This window comes from Mus musculus, chromosome X (assembly GCF_000001635.26).
Source record: "Mus musculus strain C57BL/6J chromosome X, GRCm38.p6 C57BL/6J".
Lineage (NCBI taxonomy): Eukaryota > Metazoa > Chordata > Mammalia > Rodentia > Muridae > Mus > Mus musculus.
Window position 1 is genome coordinate 71385490 of NC_000086.7, and position 24065 is coordinate 71409554.

The 24065-nt window shown below is 39.2% G+C and overlaps 1 protein-coding gene across 9 annotated transcripts in view; it reads left to right on the plus strand.

The window, feature by feature from the left end:
- The window catches only part of Mtmr1 (myotubularin related protein 1), a 54437-nt gene that overhangs the window by 20730 nt on the left and 9642 nt on the right, over positions 1 to 24065 (plus strand). For all 9 annotated transcript variants that reach the window (NM_001313702.1, NM_001313704.1, NM_001313707.1 and 6 more), the window contains 9 exons: positions 2734 to 2828; positions 3164 to 3271; positions 6201 to 6302; positions 7027 to 7110; positions 7807 to 7956; positions 8788 to 8976; positions 15052 to 15237; positions 16239 to 16445; positions 19383 to 19475. In NM_001313702.1, coding sequence (NP_001300631.1) covers positions 2734 to 2828; positions 3164 to 3271; positions 6201 to 6302; positions 7027 to 7110; positions 7807 to 7956; positions 8788 to 8976; positions 15052 to 15237; positions 16239 to 16445; positions 19383 to 19475 — 1214 coding nt within the window. The remainder of the gene's footprint in view (positions 1 to 2733; positions 2829 to 3163; positions 3272 to 6200; positions 6303 to 7026; positions 7111 to 7806; positions 7957 to 8787; positions 8977 to 15051; positions 15238 to 16238; positions 16446 to 19382; positions 19476 to 24065) is intronic.

The following is a 24065-nucleotide window of genomic DNA, read 5'->3' on the forward strand; positions in this document are numbered from 1 at the left end:
TTAATTTTCATGACATTCAATGCTTTTGATTTCTCCTTGACCCATGCATTACTTAAGACTATGTTGTTCATACCAACATTCAGGAGTGGACACAAGAGGATCGGGTCCAAGTTCATCCATAACTATATATGTCTATGTGTGTGTGTTGTTTTTTCATACAAGGCTTCATCTAGCATGATCTGACTTCAATATATACATGAGGTCTGCATGTTTATGAATTTCTCAAATGCTCTTCTGTTGTTGGTTTCTAAGTTTATTCCATTTGTATTTGGGAAACATAAATTTCATGATTTGAATTTATCCCAAAACTTGTGTTATGGCCCAAAATATGGTCTTTTGAGTGCTCTGTATACTGTAGAACTGAACATGTGCTATGCTATTGTTGATTGGAGTGTTCTATACATGTCAACTAGGTTGAATTCGTTGATATCATTTGAACCTTCTGTGTCTTTCCTTACCCTACCCTTCTCTTCTTTATTGTGGATATCTGTGTCTCATTGAAGATAAATCTCTTTCCTTTCTGTGTTTTGGAGTTCTAGGCATATAAATGTTTGTAATTATTATGTCCTTCTGACCAAATTGACTCTGTGGCTAATAGAAAATACCTTCTTAAGCTGGGCATGGTGGCGCATGCCTTTAATCCCAGCACTTAGGAGGCAGAGGCAGGCGGATTTCTGAGTTCAAGGCCAGCCTGGTCTACAGAGTGAGTTCCAGGACACTCAGGACTATACAGAGAAACCCTGTCTCGAAAAACAAACAAAAACAAAACAAAAAAAAAAAAAAAAAGAAAAAAGAAAATTACCTTCTTTATTCCTGGTTATAGTCTTTGCTCTGAAAGTCTTTGTTTAATATTATGGATAATATAGCTTTCTCCTAATTAACTTAATATACCTATTTTCAATATTAAAATTATTCATGTCTTTTTTTAGCTTTGTAAATTTGCGTACTAAATAATAGGCTTCATTAAGGTGTTTTCATACATACTTATTCTGAGACAGCATCTTATGTAGCCCAGGTTATCCTCAACCATGTAAAAAAGCTGGTCTTGAACTCCTGATCTTTCTACCTCAACCTCTTGAGTGCTGGGATTACAGGGTATACCACCACATCTGGTTTATACAGCAGTAGAAGTCAAATCTAGAGCTTTATTCATGTTAGGCAAGCATCCAAAACCTAACCCTAACTCCAACCCCATCCTCAAGTCCAACCCTAAGCCATGCTTTGTTCTTCTAGACCCTCTTCTGTATATTGCTCTACCATTCCACAGTCCCAGTCCTTTTGGTCAGTGCCTTCCCTACCCACAGTAGGCCCCATTCTGCTTCTAGGTCACATATTTGCTCTCTTTTCCACTCTCGCCCCTCATGACCTCTTTCTCCTACCTTTTATTTTCCCATCTAGTTTCATGGTCTATATCCGTAGACACATGAGCCACACAGATTGTGTCTAGGATTTGCATATTTTAGGAAGTATGTGGTATTTGTGTGTTTCTGAATGTGGCTCATTTTACTTAACACTCTCCAGTTGCATTCATTTTCCTTCTTTATGTTAAATACAGTACTATTGTGTATATGTGCTATATTTTCTTTATTCATTCATTTTTCTATGTGAAGTGGGTTTCTTTCGAGCCACATATAGTTGAGATCATGTTTTTGTCTGCAATCTAATAATTCGTGTTTTGTGTTTAGATGGTTGGGGTTATTAACATATTATATTAATATAATTAATTTTAAATTCCTCATCTTATTGTTTTCTTTTGTCTCATTTAGTTCTTGCTCTCTTCTTTGACTTTTTGGTCATGTTTTAGTTGAAATGAGTACTCTTTTTTTTTTCTTTCTTTCTTGTTGCAGTGCTGAGGACCGAACTGAGAGCCTAAATGCTTGTCAGGCAAGCACCCTGCCACCAAGTTCTATCCTTGTTAATTAGTACTTTCTCAGAATGTGTTTTTTGTTTGTTTGTTTTTTTCGAGACAGGGTTTCTCTGTGTAGCCCTGGCTGTCCTGGAACTCACTCTGTAGACACTTGATTGATAACAAACAGAAAGTTAACTTTGATAGGGAATTTTTGTTTTGAGGCAGAGTCTCAATATGGCTGTTTTGGAACTCACTCTGTAGACCAGGCTGGCTTGAACTCACAGAGATCCTCCTGCCTCTGCCTCCCAAGTGATAGTTACTTAAGATTAAAGGCATGCACTGCCATGTCTAGCTGATAAGAAATTTTAAACGAACCCTCCTCCTGGTGGATAATAACTTAGTGTCTGAGGCACTGAGCTATACTCTCGGCCTGTGAAAGAATGCCTTTTTCTACTTCAATGAAGGTGTGCCAGTTTGCTTCAACTGCAAAGCAGTTTCTCTTCAAAAAGACAGTGTTTAACTTTTACAAACTTTAGGTTACATTTTATAGGATAATAGCCCAGTGCCTTCTGAGTATAATAAATATTTTCAGCATTATCAACTTTTCAACCAGGGAAAATATTAACTACCTGGAAAAAAATGACGAAATAAACATCACTATAAGGCATTTTACTTAAAGCATCATAAAGTAGCAAATCAGAGTTTTGAACTATATCAGAAGACTATCCATCTATGTTATTATATAAAGTAATAATTTTTATAATTCCTTAAAGTTTTAAATTCCTAGAAGACTGGATCATCCATATGTTTTTGGAAAGTCGTACTAGATGTTACTAAAGTACAAGTCCATAAGAGTCATCGCTACTTTGGTTTTGTTCTTTCAGTGAAAGACGTCATTTATATCTGTCCATTTATGGGAGCAGTGAGTGGGACCCTGACAGTGACGGACTTTAAAATGTACTTCAAAAATGTAGAAAGGGTGAGTTTTTAAATTATGCTTTGTTTTTAAGATCTTATGAACAGTAAAAGAAGAAAATAAAGTCCCCTGAACTCCTATCACAAAGACACTACAGGACAGTGAATTTGAAGAGACGTTGGTTCTTAATCAAAATTGTTAAAGTTGCATTTAGACGTGGGGGAGGATTAGCACTGTGGTTTGGGTATAGACCTCCTGAGGTATACTATCTCTCAGATGCCAGCTTCTTAACTGCAAAGATAACTGCAATTCATAGTAAACAAACATCTAAGCCTGCAGCAACTTAAAACATGAAAACTGGTGACTGACTTTGATAGGTGTTTAATTTTCATCCCTAGGACCCACATTTCGTCCTTGATGTTCCTCTTGGAGTGATCAGCAGAGTGGAGAAGATTGGTGCACAGAGCCATGGGGATAATTCTTGTGGTATAGAGATTGTGTGCAAGGTAGGCTGCAAACACCAGTGAACACCAACACGAGGTAGACCATTCTGAACTCTTTCTGACTCGTGGCCCTTACAATCTTTGGATCATAGGAATAATTTGTACTGTTTACAGGGTAAAACCTCCTTCAAATCTTATGTCAGTAAATGTAATCCACTGTAGAATTTGATACCCTCTCTCACAGTCTTCTGATTGAAGTTTTTGGCTATGTTGGAACTTTCTATATTGAACTTCTAGGCTCATGTTTTTTTTTTTTTTTCTTTTCCCTTCCTTCAAGAAGTTAGATAGGAATGTGTGGAATAATGATGGCCACCAAACAAATTAGCTCAAATGAATAGGTTTTATGCCTAGTGACTTTACCTCATATAAGACAGTTTACTAAAAACTAACCTAATGTGCCAGGAGATGTATCCTGTCTGCAGAATTGTCAAGATCTCTTCCAAACTTAGAATTTGCATTTTTGCTTATTCTATTTGCTTTGCTGGAATCTGAGGACATCTCCACCCCTGGTTGGCTCAAGCACACAGTCTAGACTCACTGTTGGCCTTACATGGCAGATGTTTCCCATTCCTAGACAAGTTCTACCTGTGATACCAGGGCACGCAGCTGCATAGGAAGGTAAACAGCTGCCGTGTAGGGTCTATGGTGAATTGAATAGGTTTGTGGTCTTTAAAGCTGTTACTCTCTTGTAACTTCCTCCATACTCACTGAGGGGAGCTTAGAAGCCAGGACCTCGTGAATGCTAGACAAGTGATCTAGCACTGCACTCCATCTCTGGCCCCTTTGCATAATTCTTTAGGAGCTTTCCACTCTCAGGCTATAGGAAGTACTCTTGTGTGGAACTCCCCTCTCCTTATCCTTGTCTGCCATTCCTGCTGGCTGTCCTGTAGATGTTCTTATTTGGCACATGCCTATTTCCTCACACTCACTGAATTCAATAAATCTCAGTCCCTCCCCCTTCTCACATCCTCTTTCCTGGGTATGCAGTACATAGGCTACCCCAGCACATTCTAAGCTATATGCTTCATTCATTGCACATACTTTCTCATGGCTTGGAATACTTTTCCTCCCCTTTGAGTATTTCTAAATGCTCAACAAGTAACTTACCACAGTATGTGCATAGCCAGTATGGCTTGAAAAGCAGGCATGTCAGGAAACGATGCTATTGTAGCTCTTTTATGTATCTTATGGTATTTTAAGGTATTTTATGGCTGGCGTGGGTATTTGCTGACAGCTGATTTAAATACTTGGTAGCCTGGAATTATGAAGACCAGGCTCCCAACTCATGCCTGAGAACCTCACAAGGTATGGGGTTTTATTTTTATAGATTTTTGTTTTGCTTGTTTGTTTGTTTGTTTTCACATCATCAGTTTTCACCAGATCTTAGAAGGCCTGAAGCTCACTATGTAGACAAGGCTGGCCTCAAACTCATAGATTGCTCTCTGCCTCTGCTTTCTGACTGCTTGGATTAAAGGCATGTACTACCACACATGGATTATTTTATTATTTTTAATGTATAGGTGTCTTGACTATATGGATATCTGCCTGGTGCCTGTGAAAGCCAGAAGAGGGCATCAGATCAGATCTCCTGCAACTGGAGTCACAGACAGTTGTGAGCTGCCATGTGGGTGCTGGGAATTGAATTTGGATACATCAGAAAGAACAGCCAGTACTCTAAACTTCTGAGTCAATTCTCTAGCCTGCATTTTATTTTTTTTTTAAAAGATGATTCATAATTCCAAAGTACAAAAGCTTTATATAGTAAAATGTCAAGTATTTCCCTCCTGCACTTTACTCCCTATAGACACAGTTACCAGTGCCTAATGTAACACTGCACAGATACCTTCTGCATGGAAACATGTGGTGGCACATACCTCTACTACCAGCACTTGGGAGACGGGCAGGCAGATCTCTGTGAATTCATGGCTGGCCTAGTCTACATAGCAAGCTCCAGGCCAGCAAAGGTTGTATAGCGAGACTTGGTCTCAAAAAGGCAGGGTAGAGGGTGGAGGGAAGGCAAGGATAGCGTGTATATGTGGTTCTGCCCCTTTCCCCCCGTGACTGTGTATCTTTGTACTTCTTTTGACCAGTGCATATATAGCTGTAGTTTCTTTCCAGTCGGTCTTCAGCTTCCCTGTACATTATTTAGCCATGGCCCCTACAAGCATTTGGCTTGTTACCATTCTTTTGCTGTTATAAGTATCATAATAAGTTTACTTCCCAAGCTGCTGTTTCTTTGTTTGTGGTTCTATGTATTTTCAAATTTCATTTGATGCTAAGGAAGAGTGTTTTACACACACACACACACACACACACACACACACGCACACACCTTGGTTACTGATAAGAAAATAGATTTATTAGGAGACAATGCTTAAAGTGCTGCCACAGAAAGAAATCACACTGTTAAGAGCTAGGCTTGATGCAATAGTTTCTGCTAATTTGTGCTTGCTTGGGCATTTGGCCATAAGCTTGTATTGAGATAAGAGAAAACTTTTTTAAAAATTGATATTAAGAAATAGCATTCTATTGATACAAGAGCTTGCTGAGAGCTACAGTCTCCCCATGGTACAGACTACTTTCGGGGAATACTGTAGCTGGCTCATTCAGCAGCTTAGCCTGAACAATAAATTCCATGCGCGCCTTTGGCTGGTAAGTGCACAGAATGTGGTTGCACATCTTTTGTATGCAAACATTATTTTTAATTCTGTTGACTCTCCTCCCCAACATATACAGTCCCTTTTATTCCAGTTTTCTTAATTTTTAAAATCTCATTGGAAGTATTTTTGTTAACTTGTCTTCTGTGAGTTAAAAGAAAGTAGAGTACAAAGTAAGGGATAAATAAAAGTCTTTTATGTAATTATGTCAGGGCATCTGGCTAACAAGTGCTCATTCCATGTTAAATAACTGAGTTTTGTTCATTGTTTACTAGGATATGAGGAACCTGAGACTTGCATATAAGCAGGAAGAACAGCGAAAACTTGGGATATTTGAAAACCTCAACAAGCATGCTTTTCCTCTTTCCAATGGGCAGGTAAGTACAACGAAGTAAACTTTTGCATATACCTGTGAGTGTCCAACAATTCCATCTTTACACATTTCTTTCTTGCATATACCTGTGAGTGTCCAACAATTCCATATTTACACATTTCTTTCCTGTATATACCTGTGAGTGTCCAACAATTCCATATTTACACATTTCTTTGGAGTTTTCTTTACCTCTTTTCTGTGATGTAACTAAATTCAAATGTTTGAATTTTATCTCTTCTTTATAATGATTAAGAAAAGCTTTTAGCAAGGCAGTGGTGGTACACATCTTTAATCTCAGCACTTGCGAGGCAGAGGCAGGCAGCTCTCTGTGAATTTAAGGCCATCTTGGTCTATAGAGTGAGTTCCAGGACAGTCAGAGCTATACAGAGAAACCCTGTCTGGAAAAACGAATTAAAGAGAGAGAGAGAGAGAGAGAGAGAGAGAGAGAGAGAGAGAGAGAGAGAGAGAAGAGAGAGAGAGAGAAAGAGAGAGAGAAAGGGTAGGAGAGAGAGAGTAGAAAAGAAAAGACAGAAAGAGAGCTAGAGAAAGAAGGAGAGAAAGGAAAGAAAGAAAGAAAAAGAAAGAAAAGGTTTCTAACTTATTACTTTACAATGTGCAGATTAAAATAGGAGTTCTAACGTGTTCAACTGATAACAGAATAAACAAAGGTTTGCTATCTGTTATATGATAATAAATACTGATATACATTTTCTGGATTTTGTATACAGGTGCTATTTGCATTCAACTATAAAGAAAAGTTTCCAGTTAATGGCTGGAAAGTTTATGATCCAGTGTCTGAATATAAGAGACAGGTAGAGTATGCCACTTGTCAAATGGACTATGATAGCTTAAATGTCTGTACTAAAAGGTTAGATATGTAGTAGTGGAGATGAAGCTGTGCAACAAATTGTACATAGGCCTAGCTTTCAAGCTTGTTGGTTCCTGATTTCCTGGGTGCCCTCTTCTGCTGTGCCAGCCTTTGACTACATTGTTGTCTAGTCATCATTTTCCAGAGGGATTAGTAGGATGTGTGCACAAAGATTTGAAACTCAGATTTCTGAGGAACAAATCTCCCTCCCTCCCTCCCTTCCTCCCTCCCTTCCTCCCTCCCTTCTTCCCTCCCTTCCTCCCTCCCTTCCTCCCTCATTTATTTTCCTCCTTCCTCCCTTTCTGCTATTTTCTTATATGCCTTTTCTATCCCACTGTCTGTCATCTTCTTTCCTACCTTCTTTCCTCTCTCCTTCTCCACTCTGACTCCCAGGATTATGCACATACTAGGCAAGTACTCTCTTACTAAGCCATACCCTATCTGCTTCCAGATGTTTATATCATAGGTCTCATAAAGAATTGATGAATAAGAATCCAGAATGCCATTAATTTAATTTGAGGCACTATTAGTTAAATAACAATAAACAAGTTATAAATTAATAAACATGATTCATACTTTGTTTTTTTTTGTCAAAGTAGAGATGAGTGTTTCCCCTTCTTCCTTCTCTAACATCCTACAGGGCTTGCCAAATGAGAGTTGGAAAATATCAAAAATAAACAGTAATTATGAGTTCTGTGATACCTATCCTGCCATCATTGTTGTGCCAACTAGTGTGAAAGATGATGACCTTTCAAAAGTGGCAGCCTTTCGAGCGAAAGGCAGAGTCCCTGTGAGTAATAAACTTTGTCATTTAGACAGGAACAATCACAACATTGGATCTGATAACAAAATGGAAGGTAGAAAAATCAGCTTATAAACCTGACTATATCTTTGATTCTTAAGAAATACATCACTATATAAGCACTCATTTGATCTGTCTCTTGTATGTGTCCTATTTCTAAATGCAAAGGTTCCTCAAGGTTTGCCCTCAGGGTACAGCCAAGAGGAATAGAGGAATGACAAGAGTGGATGTGCTGGTGCACCACACCTCATCGGTTGCACCATTCACTCTGGAGAAGATACATTCTTTCTTCCCACTCTGTGAATTTTTGTAGCTACATGGGAATAAAATAATTGTGCCCAGAAGGAAGGGATAACTTTTGCTTAGAGTTTACATCTGAATTATTTTGTGTCCTTGGACCACTGTAGAAAAATGGGAGATCTGGTGATAGACTTATAGATTTGTTTTTAATAAGAGACCTCACCCTGCTTTTTATGTTATTGTAAAGATATAATTTTTATATTAGAAAGATATAAATGTAGCCAGTCAAATAGAAATGGGACTAGATTTTAGTAATAGTTTGACTTAAGTTTTATTTTATTTAGAGTGATAGAATTTCAAGGGCAGAAAGGAATTTTAGGGTATCTAGTCAAATTCTTTCAGCATGACCAACACATTAATTCTCTTAGTCACTACAGTACCAGGACTAGCTTATGCACTCATAACCGAGGAAACTCTCTAGGAGAGATTGTTCTTTTTAACCAATTAATTAGATAATATATTATATTAGGAATGATATCTATCAGCAAGTATTTATTATTTGTTGCTTTAAAACATTAGGTGTTGTCATGGATTCACCCAGAAAGTCAGGCAACAATTACACGTTGCAGCCAGCCATTAGTGGGTCCCAATGATAAACGCTGCAAAGAAGATGAGAAATACCTGCAGACAATAATGGATGCTAATGCACAGTCACATAAACTTACTATCTTTGATGCCAGACAAAACAGCGTTGCTGATACCAACAAGGTACATGTTTAATAGCCTTGTAGAAAATTTGGGGTTGGTTGTTTGCTTGCTTCATTGTTTGTTTTTACATGCTTTCTATAAGTCTTCATAGTTTTAGAACAGGCCATTGAATTCCTTGTCATGTGAATATTGAGTTTCTTTGATGTAGTGTGTGGCTATCTCTCCCTCTTTAGTATTCTATGGACAATGTTTGCCATCCTACATTGCTGGAATCTTGCCTTTTTCATTACTTCTCCACAGTTTAGTCTGATGGCTCAATTAAGCAAATTCCTAGAAAGAGAACTACATAAATTAATGTCTATTTTCGTGAAACAACCACAAGCCCTTGGAAGTCCCTCTAGTAAATTTACTGATAATTTAACCAATTCATATCTTTTAAAATATATTTCATGTATTACTTTCATATATTTTTAGAATGCACTTAGTTATATGAAAGTGCAGAAATATAAATTTTGCTGTCATCATTAATGACCTCTTGGCTTTCATCAACCCCCATGTTGTTCTCACTATTGAGCCAGGCCCTTGCTCTCTTTCATTGGTTCCACTTTCTTTGCTGAACTTCCAATGGTAGCATTACTTGAACTTGGTTTGGGGTCCCCTTTTTGGTTCTACAACAATCTCCCAAGGTCATCTACTCAGAGGCAGGACTTTAAACAATGTTTCTATGCTGAGTTACACATGGAAGTATCTCTAGCCCTGAAGGTAGCCCAAATCCCCATCCTATTTTATGTTTGACATCTCTACTTTGCTGTCTCCAGGGTCACAAAACCTCAGTGAACTCCAATCCACCTAAGAGAGACCTTTGGCTTAGACTTGGATACCCCTGAGTTTTGCTGCACCAGTTATTTAACCTGACCCACAAGATGAGAGATGATAGTAGTGCTTTGTGCCAACATCTGTGTGATGATTAGAACTAAGTGAGAACAGTACCTGTGAAGGCCTCTACACCCCCAGTACTCCATGCATAAAGCTACGGAGTCAGCCCCTTCTGTGGTCAGCAATGTTACCCAGGATTCTGACTTGAAGTCTAAGTTATGGTGTTGGTTACTAATATGGGAGAAAAATGGGGTAGGGAGGATAGCGGTTTCCTGAGGCTGCCCTTTAAACTATCACAAATCCAAAAACCTCATAAAGTTGTTCTCTTTCTAAAGGTTCCAAGAGAGAGTCTACTTTTTATCATCTCTAGAGTCTCATGGCCAAGCCAGCACTCCTGAGCTTGTAGCCACACCCTGCAATTTACCTCAATTTCACTTGGCTTCCTCAAGCTGTGTGTGTTTCTATATTTCTTCCTCCTTCTTCTAAGGATATTATAATGACCTTCTGGGTCCTCTTGATGTAATCCAGGATTATCCCTACAGTTTATGGTCTTTAATCACATTTTCAGAGATTTTGTTTTGTTTTTCAAATAAGGTTGCATTCACAGTTGGTAGGGGTTTATTGCAAATATCTTCAGTGAGGGCTACTTTTCATCCTATTTTACAAAGGCATCCTTCATCAGGCAGCTGCCTCCACTCCTCCTGACTGCTGGATTATTGCCAGTCTATTTCTTTGAATCCTTTCTGTTACCACTGTACTGCTAATCCAAGAACTTAAAAAGTATAAGAAAACTATATAGAAAAGACAGACACACAAAGACAAAAGAAAGACCTTCCTTTTAATTATTTTATTAGTTTAAAATAAATATTTGTCGTACTTTTAATCGAGTAAAGTTGTATATGGTTGTGGTGTGTGTGATGTTTTGAAATATATATACATTGTAGAGTGGCTAAATTAAGGTAGCAAACGCATAACCTCACAGATATTTTTTTGAAGTGAAGAAACTTCAAATCTATTCTTAGCAGTTTGAATTATACAATATAATATCATTCTCAATAGTCACCATGTTGTACAGAACATACTCTGCACATACTACACGCATGAATCCTTTCCTTCCTCTCTCACATATCATCTCCTGTAGGATAATTTATTTAGTTCCTCAAGTACATCTCAAGGTCACCACAGAATCTTTGCTGTGCTCGCATAGCTAGCCACTTCCCTATTCTTCAGGCTGGCGCTTTCTCAGCTCCTGAAACTTAAGAATCTCAGTTCCCCAGCTAGCTGCTTCAAGCCTAGGCATATGCTAATTTCTGTTTCTCAGCAGGCATAGCTGTGGTCCTACCTACCTCTACTGCTCAGATTGCAGACTCGGGCACCTATTTTGCCTATATCATCAGTTTCTCTCAAGAACTCTGGTTGGCCCTGATAGATAAGGTCTGTCTAACAAATTTTTGTTTTCTAGAACTGTCTAAACCTCACACTCTGGTCCTTCTGAAGTATCAGTGGGTTTCCTTTCTCATTGTCTTTCCTTTTTGTCTTGAGACCCCCAGATGACTGATCCCTGTGTTCTGCTATAGAATTGATATGCAGTGTTCTTTTAACTCTATAGCCTTGGTTTAATTAATGAGCCTTTGTCTTCTGTACATTGTTATAATCAGCTTGTAGGCAGAAAATTGACTTTATGTTCCCTAGGTTTATTCCAATTCTTAGTGCACGCACGCTGCCTCTGTGCTGAAATGCTATATAGCTATAAGATTCCGGCTCATCCCCTCACAGAGTTTCCTTCCCATTGGCAACTGGCTCTGCAGAACTGATTTCTGTGCTTAGCTTATAGCTTAACACAAAGTAGGTGCCCAAACAAAGTCATCACTGCCTTGAAATCCACTTCATCTCTCCTGTGTACCTTTCTTGGTGCTGCTGGGTGGTGGTCCTCTACATTTCTCCAACCAGCTCCTGATTCTCCACAAAGGCCATTTCAACCCATTTTGTGACAATTCAAGTATATAGTCCTGCCCAGCCCCTCACTTTGAAAAACTGACTGCTTCTTCATAGAGGATAAGCTATATCTGACAGAAACTGCCTTCCCTTCCTGCATCTTGTTAAGGTAGAAGAAGTGGCTTTCTCCCTGAGCCTTGTCTTCCTTCCCTGGCCTCTCCTGCCTATCCAGGGACTTTAGTCCTTCATATTCTCCTTGCTTCCTCTTCCCTCACCTCTTCTGCCCTTTCCACTCTTTCCTTCCCTGTTTGTGACCCCTACCTTCTTATCTGTTCTCTTCTATTGTCTCTCCTTTCTGCTCTCTTTCTCTCCTTCCTCTCCTGTGTTTTCCTTAAATATTGGTCTTCTTTAGACTTCTGGCCTACTCTTCTGTCCGTACATTACACATTGTTCTGGAACACCATGCAGCATTTTTCTGTCTTCCCTTGTCATCCATTCATATGACAAATATTCCACATCAATATTCACACGTCACACTTTTTCTGAGTTCCAGACCTTTGCATCCCTTAGCCTAGATATGACTCCAGCCAAGTCTTATCACAACGTCATTTGGTCCTCACTGAACTTGACACCAATCTTCCCCATAGAATGTAGTCTTTCACCAATAGACTCTTAATAAATGATGCCAACACTTCATGTAACCCAACAGAGAATCATAGGTATCACTTGTCCTATCTATTCCTGCAGTTCCAAATTACTACTGTGTGTTGCCTTTTAAATAGCTCAAATCATATGTCCATCTGTACCGTAGCTCCTTCAACCAGATGATTGCATCTCTGTGCTTAATCCACCTGCAGAATGTCTCACCTCATAGGCCTTCCCAGTAACTCTGTTCCTCTACTGCCTGACCCTTTACTCATATCATCTAGTCTCTGCATGCTCTCTGGCTTCATTGATCATTCTTACCGATGACCTGGTATAATTTGTGTAGAATTTCTCTTCATTTCAGGAAGCCATGTTCTTACCCGTCTCTGTGCCCTATTTGTCTTGGCTATTCTTGTCTGTACCCTAATTTGTGCCTTCTTTGCTTTTGGCTGTCCAGGTATCTGGCACCTCCTGTGCTACCCTAGAGCACATGACCCTCAGCCCTGTGCTGTTCTTGATCTTGTTCTCTTCTCCCTACCCCAGCCTAAAGACCAAAGTCTCTCCTTACTCATCATTGTCCCGGGACTGAGGTAGAGCACAACAGTTATTTGTATACACTGGAGAGTTAGTTTCAGACTAAATGAATAGTGTGCCTTTGTGTTATACATGTTTACTTCTTTATCAAGATAAAATTCAGGTAACATAAAACTCCTTAGTTTATACTTCAAGGACTTCCAATCTATTCACAATCCTGCAAAGGTAGCTCTACTGTCCCAGTCCATCAGCCCATATGGAACTCTGTATCCATTTGCTGTCACTCCCCACTCCCCTTGCCCAGCCTCTGGCAGCAGTTAATATGCTTTTATCCGGATAGACTCCCCTCAGTTGGATACTTCATAAAAATGGAATCCTGTATTAAGAACTCTTTTGTGCTTGTCTTCTTTTCCTCATTTGAAAAGTTCATCTATTTAGTAGCATCTGTACGTCATTCCTTTTTCTGGATGAATAATATTCGATTGTATTGAAAGACAAGATTCTATTTGCTCATCTATCTGTTTGTGGACATTTAAATTGTTTCTCCCTATTGGCTATTGTGATACAGCTCTTCTACTCAAGGGTATATATGCCGAAGAAATCAGAATAGGTACTTAAATAAAACATGCTCACAAATGCTCATAGTGGCTGGATGGCGTGGGAATGCTTTCACCAGTCATAACTTCCACCAATTGTAACTTTGGAGGACCTGTCAAATTGTCCTCCACAGAAGCTGTAGCTTTGGACTTTGCCGCCAGTTTCTCGGAGCTGTCATCTAAATGTGTTTTGAATATTGACCTCTGTACAGTGTAAACTAGCTACAGAGCAGGTTTTATTATAAGATCACCTACTCCCTTTTGGTTACATTTATTTTCTCTTATTAAATTGCTAAGATAAATTTTGTGGTTTCGGAACTCCAAATTGTTTTATTATATAGAAATGTTGTGATAGTATGACATTTTCTAGGTAAATAAATAGCTCTAGCAGAAGGAACCTTGTATAAAAATCACTTGGTACTGTTTTAAAAACCATAGTTGGTGAAATGGGATTGTTAAGGCTTAAATTGTGTCCTCAATAAAACAACATGTTGAAGTCCTGCCTCTTAGTGCTTATGAGTACATTTTGAAAGAATCCTTATAAGTCTAATGAAGTTAAACCATCCGTTAGGTTAGGATGGGCCGTAATTCAGCATGACAGACACATTTTTATTACATTTATTTGTATGCACATGTGCATGCTTCTGTGTACAGGCCAGAGAACAAGCTGGCAGGATTTGCTTCTCTCCTACAGGGATTTTTGGTATCAATCAAACTCAGGTTGTCAGGCTTGGTGCCAAGTGCCTTCTCCACTAAGCCATTTCACTGGACCCGCAGGTATTTTTATAAAGAAAGCAGAGACAGAGTCAGAGACAAAAGGGGAATCAACTGCAAACATAGAAATGGACATTAAAGTGTTGAGCATATAAACCTAGACTGCCTATAGGTGCTAGGAACAAAGAGCCAAAGAACAATATTCTCTGTGATTGTTGGTCTTGTTCATTAACTGATGGGATTTAGAATCCTAGAGCTACAACCCTAGGCATGACTTTGGGAATGTTTTTAGAGAGGTTCAACTTAGAAGGAAAGGCTCACCCTAAATGTGGATACCTGCACTCCTTAGACTGGGGTCTAAACAGAATCAAAAGGAGAAAGTGATCTAAGCAGCATTCATCAGGGTCACCTTGCACATCTGTCACTACTCTTCCTCTGCTGGAATGGGCTGTGTCCTCTCAGACGATGAGCCACTTTCTTTCCTTAAGTTTCTTTTGCCAGATATTTTGTCACAGCAATGAGAAAAGTAAGTGGCACACTCTTCTAGAGACAGAATTCTAAGGAACTCTGACCCTCTGGCACCTGTATTTCAGCCTCCTAGACTTGAGATGTGGTGATGGTGGTGCACTGCAATGAGATGGTTCATTTCTGCTGCTTTGTTCTGACAGTTCGTGGTACCCCTGTTGTGTTCTGGCAGTTCTAAAGCAACCATACAGTATATAGAGATTTATCAGCAAGGGAGTTTGATGCATCTTTAGTGGTCTATGTCTGGTTACAGTAGAAACAGTACAAAAGTTAATTCAAGAAATAATGTATATCTTTTGCTTTTTTATAGGCAAAGGGTGGTGGATATGAAAATGAAAGTGCTTACCCTAATGCCGAACTCATATTCTTGGAGATCCACAATATTCATGTGATGAGGGAGTCACTTCGTAAATTAAAGGAGATTGTGTATCCTTCAATTGATGAGTCACATTGGCTATCCAATGTGGATGGGACACATTGGCTGGAATATATACGGGTAGACAAGTTCAATCTTTTATCTACTTTCTAATTCACACATCTAACCATCTGCCATAAATATTTCTATTTATAAGTGTTTTCAACATTACATATTAATGCATCTTGACTGTGTAGGAAACCTTTTGGAAAATTTTTTCTGGAAACAGACTATAGTCTTTATGGAGGGCTTTTCTGACAAAAATTCACAATTTTTTCATTATAAATCAATAAATAAATAACTTTAAGACAGGGTCATGTAGCCCATGCTAGCCCACAAATTTGCTGTTTAGCTGAAGTTCTTTTGATCTTCTGATCCTCCTGACTCCACCTTCCTATGCTAGGTTTTCTAAAAAGTTACATTTCTTTTATTAAAGCTGTGGCTTCATTTTAAATTATATGCATATGTGGAGATTGGTATATACACATATGAATGGCTATGCCTGCAGAAGTCAGAAGATTGTATTGGATCCCCTGAAGGTGGGGGAGCTACAGGTGGTTGTGAGCTGTCTGACTTAAGAGCCCAGAACTAAACACTGCACAAACAATATATGCACTCTCAACTACTGTGGCGTTTTTCCAGCCCCAAGTTTCTTTGTTTTTAATGACTGGGTCTTTCTGTGTAGCTTGGACTGCCTTTGAATTCACCACCTAACCCAGACTGGCCTGAAGTTGCCTCCCCAGTGCTGGGATTACAGTTGTACAATACACGTAGTTAGGTTTTTAACAGAACTTTTGACCCTCCAATAAATGACCCCATTTATTTATGTTATTTTTATAATTAAAAAACATGATGCTAACACTTCCTAGTGATTCTTAATTAATTTTGTGTTTGTTGTTGTGTTTTGTTTTGTTTGGGATACTGGGACTGGAACTTAGGAACTTACTGAAATAGAGCCTCAGTCCTAGATAGCATTCTTGTATGGCTTATTGGCCAGAACATCCAAACTTTTGTACAGAATTATCTTATACAGCAGTTAAACACTTAATGTAGCCTTATCTGTTTTATCTTCTTTTCTGAAGGTTCTCCTTGCTGGGGCAGTGAGAATTGCTGATAAAATAGAATCTGGGAAAACTTCCGTGGTCATCCACTGCAGTGATGGGTGGGATCGAACATCCCAGCTCACATCTCTGGCAATGCTGATGTTAGACAGTTATTACCGGACCATTAAAGGATTTGAGGCTCTCATAGAAAAGGAGTGGATAAGCTTTGGACACAGGTTTGCCCTGGTATGTTTGTCTGGCTTATGTGTAACTGTTTTATTATTTCACGTACATGTGCCTGGCATTTGGTAACATCTATTTACATGCATCAGCAACCTCTTTTCTCTGCACCAGACTTGAAGCCATGTGAAACTGTTGCTTTGAACTTATAATGAGCTTATAGAGTGAAACACTGTTTTGTACTGACTATCAACATCCTTCTATGACTCTCCTTGTGTGTCATATTTTATCTATGAGGTAATTTTCTAAGAACTTTTGTCTATAAAAAGGCCAGAGAAAAGAAATAAAGTTGTTGACTTGAGGGGGCTCCGCTCCATCCATGTATCCATCCAAATGTAGATATGCATATGTCTGTCTGTCTGTCTATATATACATGTGTGTAGGTATATGTGTAAATATGCATGAACACTTGTGGAATAGATAAGACAGGTAGTAGGGCCCAACCAGAATGTGTGTGTGTGTGTGTGTGTGTGTGTGTGTGTGTGTGTGTGTTTGCGTGAGTCAGTCTGTGCATATTGCCTGTGTAAAAGACTGAAATTCTTTTCCTTTCTTCTCTCTCTAGTTCACAAAGAGTTAATGAGTGTAAGGCTCTTGTCTAGCCAGTTAGAGGCTCCTCTACAAGAGAGAAAGGAACTCTAACAATTAATCCTTTACTTAATGCCCTGCTGCTCCCAGCAGGAATTAATTACCAAATGTATATCTGTCTGTCTATAACTATGTACACTTACAAGTTAAAATAGTTCAGAGTTTCTCACTGGGCATTCTTGCCAGTCCCAGATAATCAGGTTTGTTCTGTCAGTAGTATTTACTCTGTAATCACTGTCAAGGAGACCTGTCTGCTATCAGCATGATCCCAATCACCAATGCTGCTCCTCCATTCACGGCCTTCCCCAGGAAACCCTGTGATGCCAGGAAGGTCACTGACATATACACCTTCAAGACATTGCATTGAATGGAATAAGTAAGACACAAGATGTTAAATATTGTTATGTTTTCCATTTACACAAAGTAGCTAGAATAGTACAAAGTAGTATGCTTCTTGCCATGAATTATGAGATCTAAGGTAGCCATTTACTATTTAATAAGAACAGAGTTTCAATTTGAGAAGATGAACATTCTACAATAGATGATACTAATGATTATACAAAGTATGTAATTTCATTGAACTGTACAGTTAAGAATTGTTTTAACCTTTAGTAACTTTTATGTTGCATATTTTTATCATAATTAAAAATGTAAAAATACCTAATAAAAAAAAGAGAAAAATGTAAAAGAAGGACTGGAAATGTTGCAACTCAATCATCTGTAACTACAGGTATAGGGAATGCAACAGCCTCTGGCCTCACACACATAATGCACGTAAATAATAATAGACAAATTTCTAAAGTAAGATAAAACAGTCACCCAAAACAAAAACACTAAACACCCACCTCACCAAGTGGAAGTAAGGTAATATACTCTAAGACGTTTTGTATAGAGGTTTTGTATAGAGGTAAGGGGCACTCCTTTTTTTTGTATAGAGGTAGGGGGTTTCACTATGTAGCCCTGGCTGGCCTGGAAATAACTATGTAGACTAGGCAAGGCTCAAAGTAACAAAGATCTACCTTCCTCTTCCTCACAGGTTCTCTGATTAAAGGCGTGTACTACTTACTATGCATGGCATCTCTGAGATTCTTTTTAAAAATAATTTTTTTCTTTCAAATGTCTATACATTTACACAATGTTTTTTGATTTATCCCTTCCTCTCTACATCCCTCCGATTCCTCCTGCGACCCACTGCTTGTTCATTTCCTTGTTTTTATATCTTTCCAGGTGGCAGTTTCAGTGATTATTTTCTTCCAAGCTCTCTATGTGGAGATTGAATAATCTGCTTCATAATCATTTCTTTCTTAACCCTTTGCTCATTTGGAAGCTGCTTCTAGAATGCTCATGAAATAGATGTCTTTTTAATCATTAAACTTCTAATGCCTCTGGAAAATCTCTTTTAAGGTTATGGGAAGGTGCCACCATACCCACTGTCTTAGTCAGGGTTTCTATTCCTGCACAAACATCATGACCAAGAAACAAGTTGGGGAGGGAAGGGTTTATTCGGCTTACACTTCCATACTGCTGTTTATCACCAAAGGAAGTCAGGACTAGAACTCAAGCAGGTCAGGGAGCAGGAGCTGATGCAGAGGCCATGGAGGGATATTCTTTACTGGCTTGATTTCCCTGGCTTGCTCAGCCTGCTCTCTTATAGAACCAAGACTACCAGCCCAGAGATGGTTCCACCCACAAGGGACCTCTCCCCCTTGACCACTAATTGAGAAAATGCCTTACAGCTGGATCTCATGGAGGCATTTCCTCAACTGAAGCTCCTTTCTCTGTGATAACTCCAGTTGTGTCAAGTTGACACAAAACTAGCCAGGACACCCACCTTTTACATGGGTGCTGGGGTGAGCCATTTATGTAGCTTGCTTCCTGACATTTCTGAAATATGTCCTACTTTGTGAATTACTAATTAATCGCTCTAGACAGATATTATTGGTTTGACATAGTAGTGGCCCTTGGTCCCATCATTTGAACTAAAAAGTTTGCTGGTCAGTTCTTCATCTTTCTTGGTGTCAACTGTATTAAAGAAAAATTATAAAATCACCACCATGTAAATATAGAGTAAACTAAAAATTTGCTTTCTAAAAGAAGTGAAATCCACTTAGTTTAGTGAGCTCTTATTTTTAGTTATATGGTCATTTATTTTTAAGTCATACAAAGTAGTACATTTTCTTTGACATTTTAATATTACATGCCATCATGCTCTAATGTTCTAACTCATCCTTGTTATAAACAATTTTGAGTGCCCACAATGAGCAGGAATTCTCTTAGGCAGATAAGACATGACTGGGCAATGTAAGTGACTTTTAAGAGGATCATAGCATGCATATGTGTGTGTTTGCTTCTTTTCAGAGAGTGGGCCATGGTGATGACAACCATGCAGATGCTGACCGATCACCTATATTTCTTCAGTTTATTGATTGTGTTTGGCAGATGACAAGACAGGTAAGAGATTCAAGTATATTTCTCATCTATTATAGTCTTTGATTCAAATATATCTCATAGATGAAAATTAAATTTCCATTGCTGCTTCATTCAAAATGTGGGTATATGTGTTAAATATGCCCCCTTCTATTACTCAGTACTGTTTGATTCTCATTCACTCAAAGATGTGAACAGAAAATGAGAAACAGTTTTCTTCTGCTAGTGGTTTTGGTCAATGCTCTTATCTATACTTAAGTGTGCTTCTACTTTCCACCTTTTGTCAGTCCCCTGCTGAGCGCTTACTCCAAGATTTCCTTCCACATTAGAACTGCTAGTAAGCAAGCCAGTCCAGGGCATCTGAGAATGTTTACACTAAGAGCCAGTAACAGAGAGGAAACTCGGAACATTTTTGTCCTTAGCTGCTCTTTTACTTTCCTAACTCCACTGAGGAGGGCGCTAATAAGCAAGAAAACTTGTAGGGAGCCTCCTTCCCTGAGTTAGTGAGGTTCTGCAGTTTCATTTTGAATAAGGCCCACTCAGATTTTCCCCTAATCTCTAACATCCACGTCTGAGTTTGGAGTCCTTAGGATAGGAGACTGTGCCAGGAATATGAACTTGGAATCAGAAAGAATGAGGGAGGAGGCCAGAGAGTTTTTCCCAGTATCTGCTGTTCAGTCTAGCTTGAGTGAGAGTAAGTTGGAGACTGAGAACCAAGGCCTGGAAGCTGTCTTTCTTGTGTATCTGTGAGAAGCTCCTGGACATCTCCAGGGACTCCTCCAAATACCTTGATGTTTATGATTGATGCTTCAAAAAGCCTTTTCAAACTTGTCAGAGGACATGTATCTCCTCTCTGTGGAAAGCTGTGGATTGCCATCCTTGTTTGCTCACGCTGGGTTACTGTTACTGATGGACAAGAACAAGTGTGCTGACTCTGCTGTCCTCCCCATCACAGTATAGACTACTTCCCAGAAGTGTGCCCTGGGAACCTGGTAGCCATATCAGCTCTAGACCTACAACACAACTGCTGGTGCTCAAGAGTTAGAGCCCAATATTGGGACTCCCAAGCCCTCTAGGCACTTCTAATGTTTGAAAGCACAATGCTAAACCAGCCCATCTGAAACCTGAACCAGCATATGAATCCTCTGAGTTTCTTTTTGAAATACAAGAATATGAGTCAGTAGTTTGCAGAGCTGCCTTGTTAATGCTATGGGTTCCCAGGCTGGCAAGGACAGTGGTTCTCAACCTTCCTAGTGCTCCACCTCCAGCACAGTTCCTCATGTGGTGGCCCCCAACCATGACGTTATTTTCACTGCTACTCCCTTGCTGTAAAGTTGCTACTTTTGCAGATCATAATGTAAATATTTTTTAGAGTTACAGGTTTGCCAAAGGGGTCACATTCCAACCCACAAGTGGTGAACCTCTGGACCACAGAATAAAGACCTACTTTTAAAAGAGAAACAAGGGGAGATGGTTTGGAATAGATCTTGAAGGCCATGGCTTAGAATAGACTCCTTTAGATTTAGCATCAGAAAGCTGACAGGGGTTTATGTTAACTGATTTCCATGTCAGAGAGAGTTAACAATAGGCAGTCTGAGGGGAGCACTCCCAAGTGAAAGGCAACAGAAAAGACAAGCTGAGAAGGCCTAGAGGCTGGCTGGAAGTCCTTTTCTTCTTTGTACCCTACTAATAACAGAACTGAGTGCTTGTTACATTCTGATCAAGAAAAGAAATCATGAAACACATTTTAGAAAAATTATCTCGAAAATGAAATGCAAACAAATCTGGTAACCATCTCATTGACATGAACTAGCTCCTTTTCCTCCCATGCTTCTGAGCAAGCGCACTGCATACACATGTGTGTCTTTCTCTTCAAATTCATTTCCACTCCTCATACTGATTAGTACTTTTTTTTTACCTCTAGTCTGTTATTTTTGTACTGCTTACTGGTTTTTAAGAAAGAAAATAAGGGATTTGGAAGGGATAGTTTAGGGGCCTTTCACAACTTTGATTCTGTTCATTAAACATGTATAAAATTTTCCTTAAGATAACATTAGTACCTGAGAAGAAGAGATTAGTGATAAGTCTTTGGCTGTAAGTTAATAAATTAATTTTATATAACAAACTAGTAAAATATATATCCATGTAATACAATTTGCTTATTTTTCATTTGCCTACTGCTAAATCAAGTTCAATCAGTATAAAGTCAGAAAAAAAATCTCAAAATACAATGAGCTATTTCATATATAGACAATGCTACTTTGTATAGAGACAAACTGTGACAAAAGAACTAGGAAAAGGGCCTGAAGCAATCATTAGCATCTTAGAAACATTTTATAGCATCTGTAGTGTTAAGGAACATTACCTTTGATACTTCTGTCCCTCAAGCAGTACAGAATCTCAGTGTACATTATGATGGTTTTTTGAGACTACATGTTAGGTAACTTATATAGTCTGTGAATAAAGACAAGAAAGAAAACTATAGCTTGTAGAAACTTATCTTCTGTTTGCAATTCCCTGGCACTTCCACTATCCCTGCTAAACTGCCTCCTAAATTAAATTTACTATAACAGTGTTCTTTGAGCGATTGTCATCTTGACACAGCTACCGAGTAGGAGCATTTGGAACTTGGGTTTCTAGTTTTCAGGAGTGCTGTGGGCCTTGAACTGAGCCTTTGCCTCCTTTGACCTCTCACACCTAGCATCCAGTTGGCCACACTAAAGCTTGTGGTTATTGGTACTAGAGTGCACCCACCCAAACTTTGAAATCTAGAATGTAGACTCATAGAATGGGTATAAATATTCAATGTCTCATTCTTCTCAGGCTAAGGTCCTACTTATTAGCCTGACAATAGTTAAGCAAATGTCAGTGATCCTGGTTGTCACACAGATGTCAAGATTAGACATGAGAGCATGCAGCATCTTTCTGACTAGATAAAAGTATTTGTTTTAGCAGTGCTCAGGATTGAATCTGGAACCTTGCATATTTTAGGCAAGTGTTTCAAAACTGAACTACATGCTCCCTGCCCAAGAATCAGTCTTTAGTGTAAACTGACTTGTACTTCTGTTTATTTGCTTTTGTTCTAGTTTCCTTTGCTTCATTTAGTAGAGTGTATCTCAGGGTTTTAAATTAGAACTTTAGCACATGGCAGTCACTCCATACAGGCCTGCTGCTGAGATCATTATTATTTCCAGATGGCTCATGGCTGCTAAATGGCTGTTACGACTGTAATCTGTTGCCAGTGCTAATAATCTTCATAGACATTCTGAAAAACCACATTATGCATTGCCTAAAACAATTGAGGTGACCATGTGGTTTTTATTCTGTAATCTCTTAATATGATTAATTATAGTAATTAATTTCTTTGTAACATTGATTTTTTTTACTGTTAAACCAGCCTTGCATTCTTATAGAATGAACCAGACTTTATCATGTAATATTACCCTTTTTATATACAGCTAGACTCAGTTTGCTTACAAACTGGTAATAATTTAGAAGTATGAGATCATGGGATTCTATTTGTGGGATAGTTCTTAAGTATGAGTAATCTCTACTATGTATAGAGCTAATCACACATTCTGTTCTTCTTAAATCACTTTTGATAAATCCTGAACCTGGCAAGTTTCTTCCCACTCTGTGCTCTGCAGTGTGCCTCCAGGCAGAAAGAGCTTCAGCAATAGTACTCTCTTCATTGGCTTGTATTTTCTCAGACGTCATAGCAGTTCCATGTTGCCTACTGCCCATTGCTAATAAGCCTCCTGTGAGAAGGGTAAATCTGGGCTTTGGTCTACCATGTGAGAAACCAGAAGATACCTGTTTTGGTGTACACAATGAAGAACACAACAAATTTCGTTGGTGATAGTTGTTTCTTTTTTTAAAAAAAAATCCCTTTTATTCACTTTACATCCCGATTGCAGCACCCCGTCTCCTCCCAGTCCTCTGTCCCCTATCATACAGCTCCTCCCCATCCCCAGTCCCCTCTCTGAAAAGGGGGAGCTCACCCCTCACAATCACAGCACACCCTGGTACATCAAGTTACCGCAAGACTAGGTACATCTTCTTCATTGAGGCCACAGAAGATAGCCCAGTTAGAGAAACAGGTCCACAGGCAGGCAACAGAGTCAGGAACAGCCCCTGCTCCAGTTGTTGGGGGACCCACATGAAGGCCAAGCTGCACATCTGCTATGTATGTGTGGGGGTGGTATAGGTCCAGCTTCTGTATGCTCTTTAGTTGGTGGATCAGTCCCTGGGAGCCACCAAGAGTCCAGGTTAGTTGAGTCTGCTGTTGTTCCTGTGGAGTCCCTGTCCCCTGTGTCCCTCAATCCTTTCCCCAACTCTTCCACGAGATTCCCTGGGCTCCATCTAATGTCTGATTGTGGGTCTCTGTTTTGGTCATTTGCTAGGAGGAGCCTCTTGGAGGACAGTCATGCTAGGTTCCTGGCTGCAAGCATAACAGAGTATCATTAATAGTGTCAGGGATTGGCTCTCTCCCATGGGATGGATTTTGAGTTTCGGTTATTGGTTTCCTCAGTCTCTGCTCTATCTTTGTCCCAGCACATCCTGTGAGCAGGACATATTTTAGGTTGAAGGTTTTGTGGGTGGATTGGTGTCCTT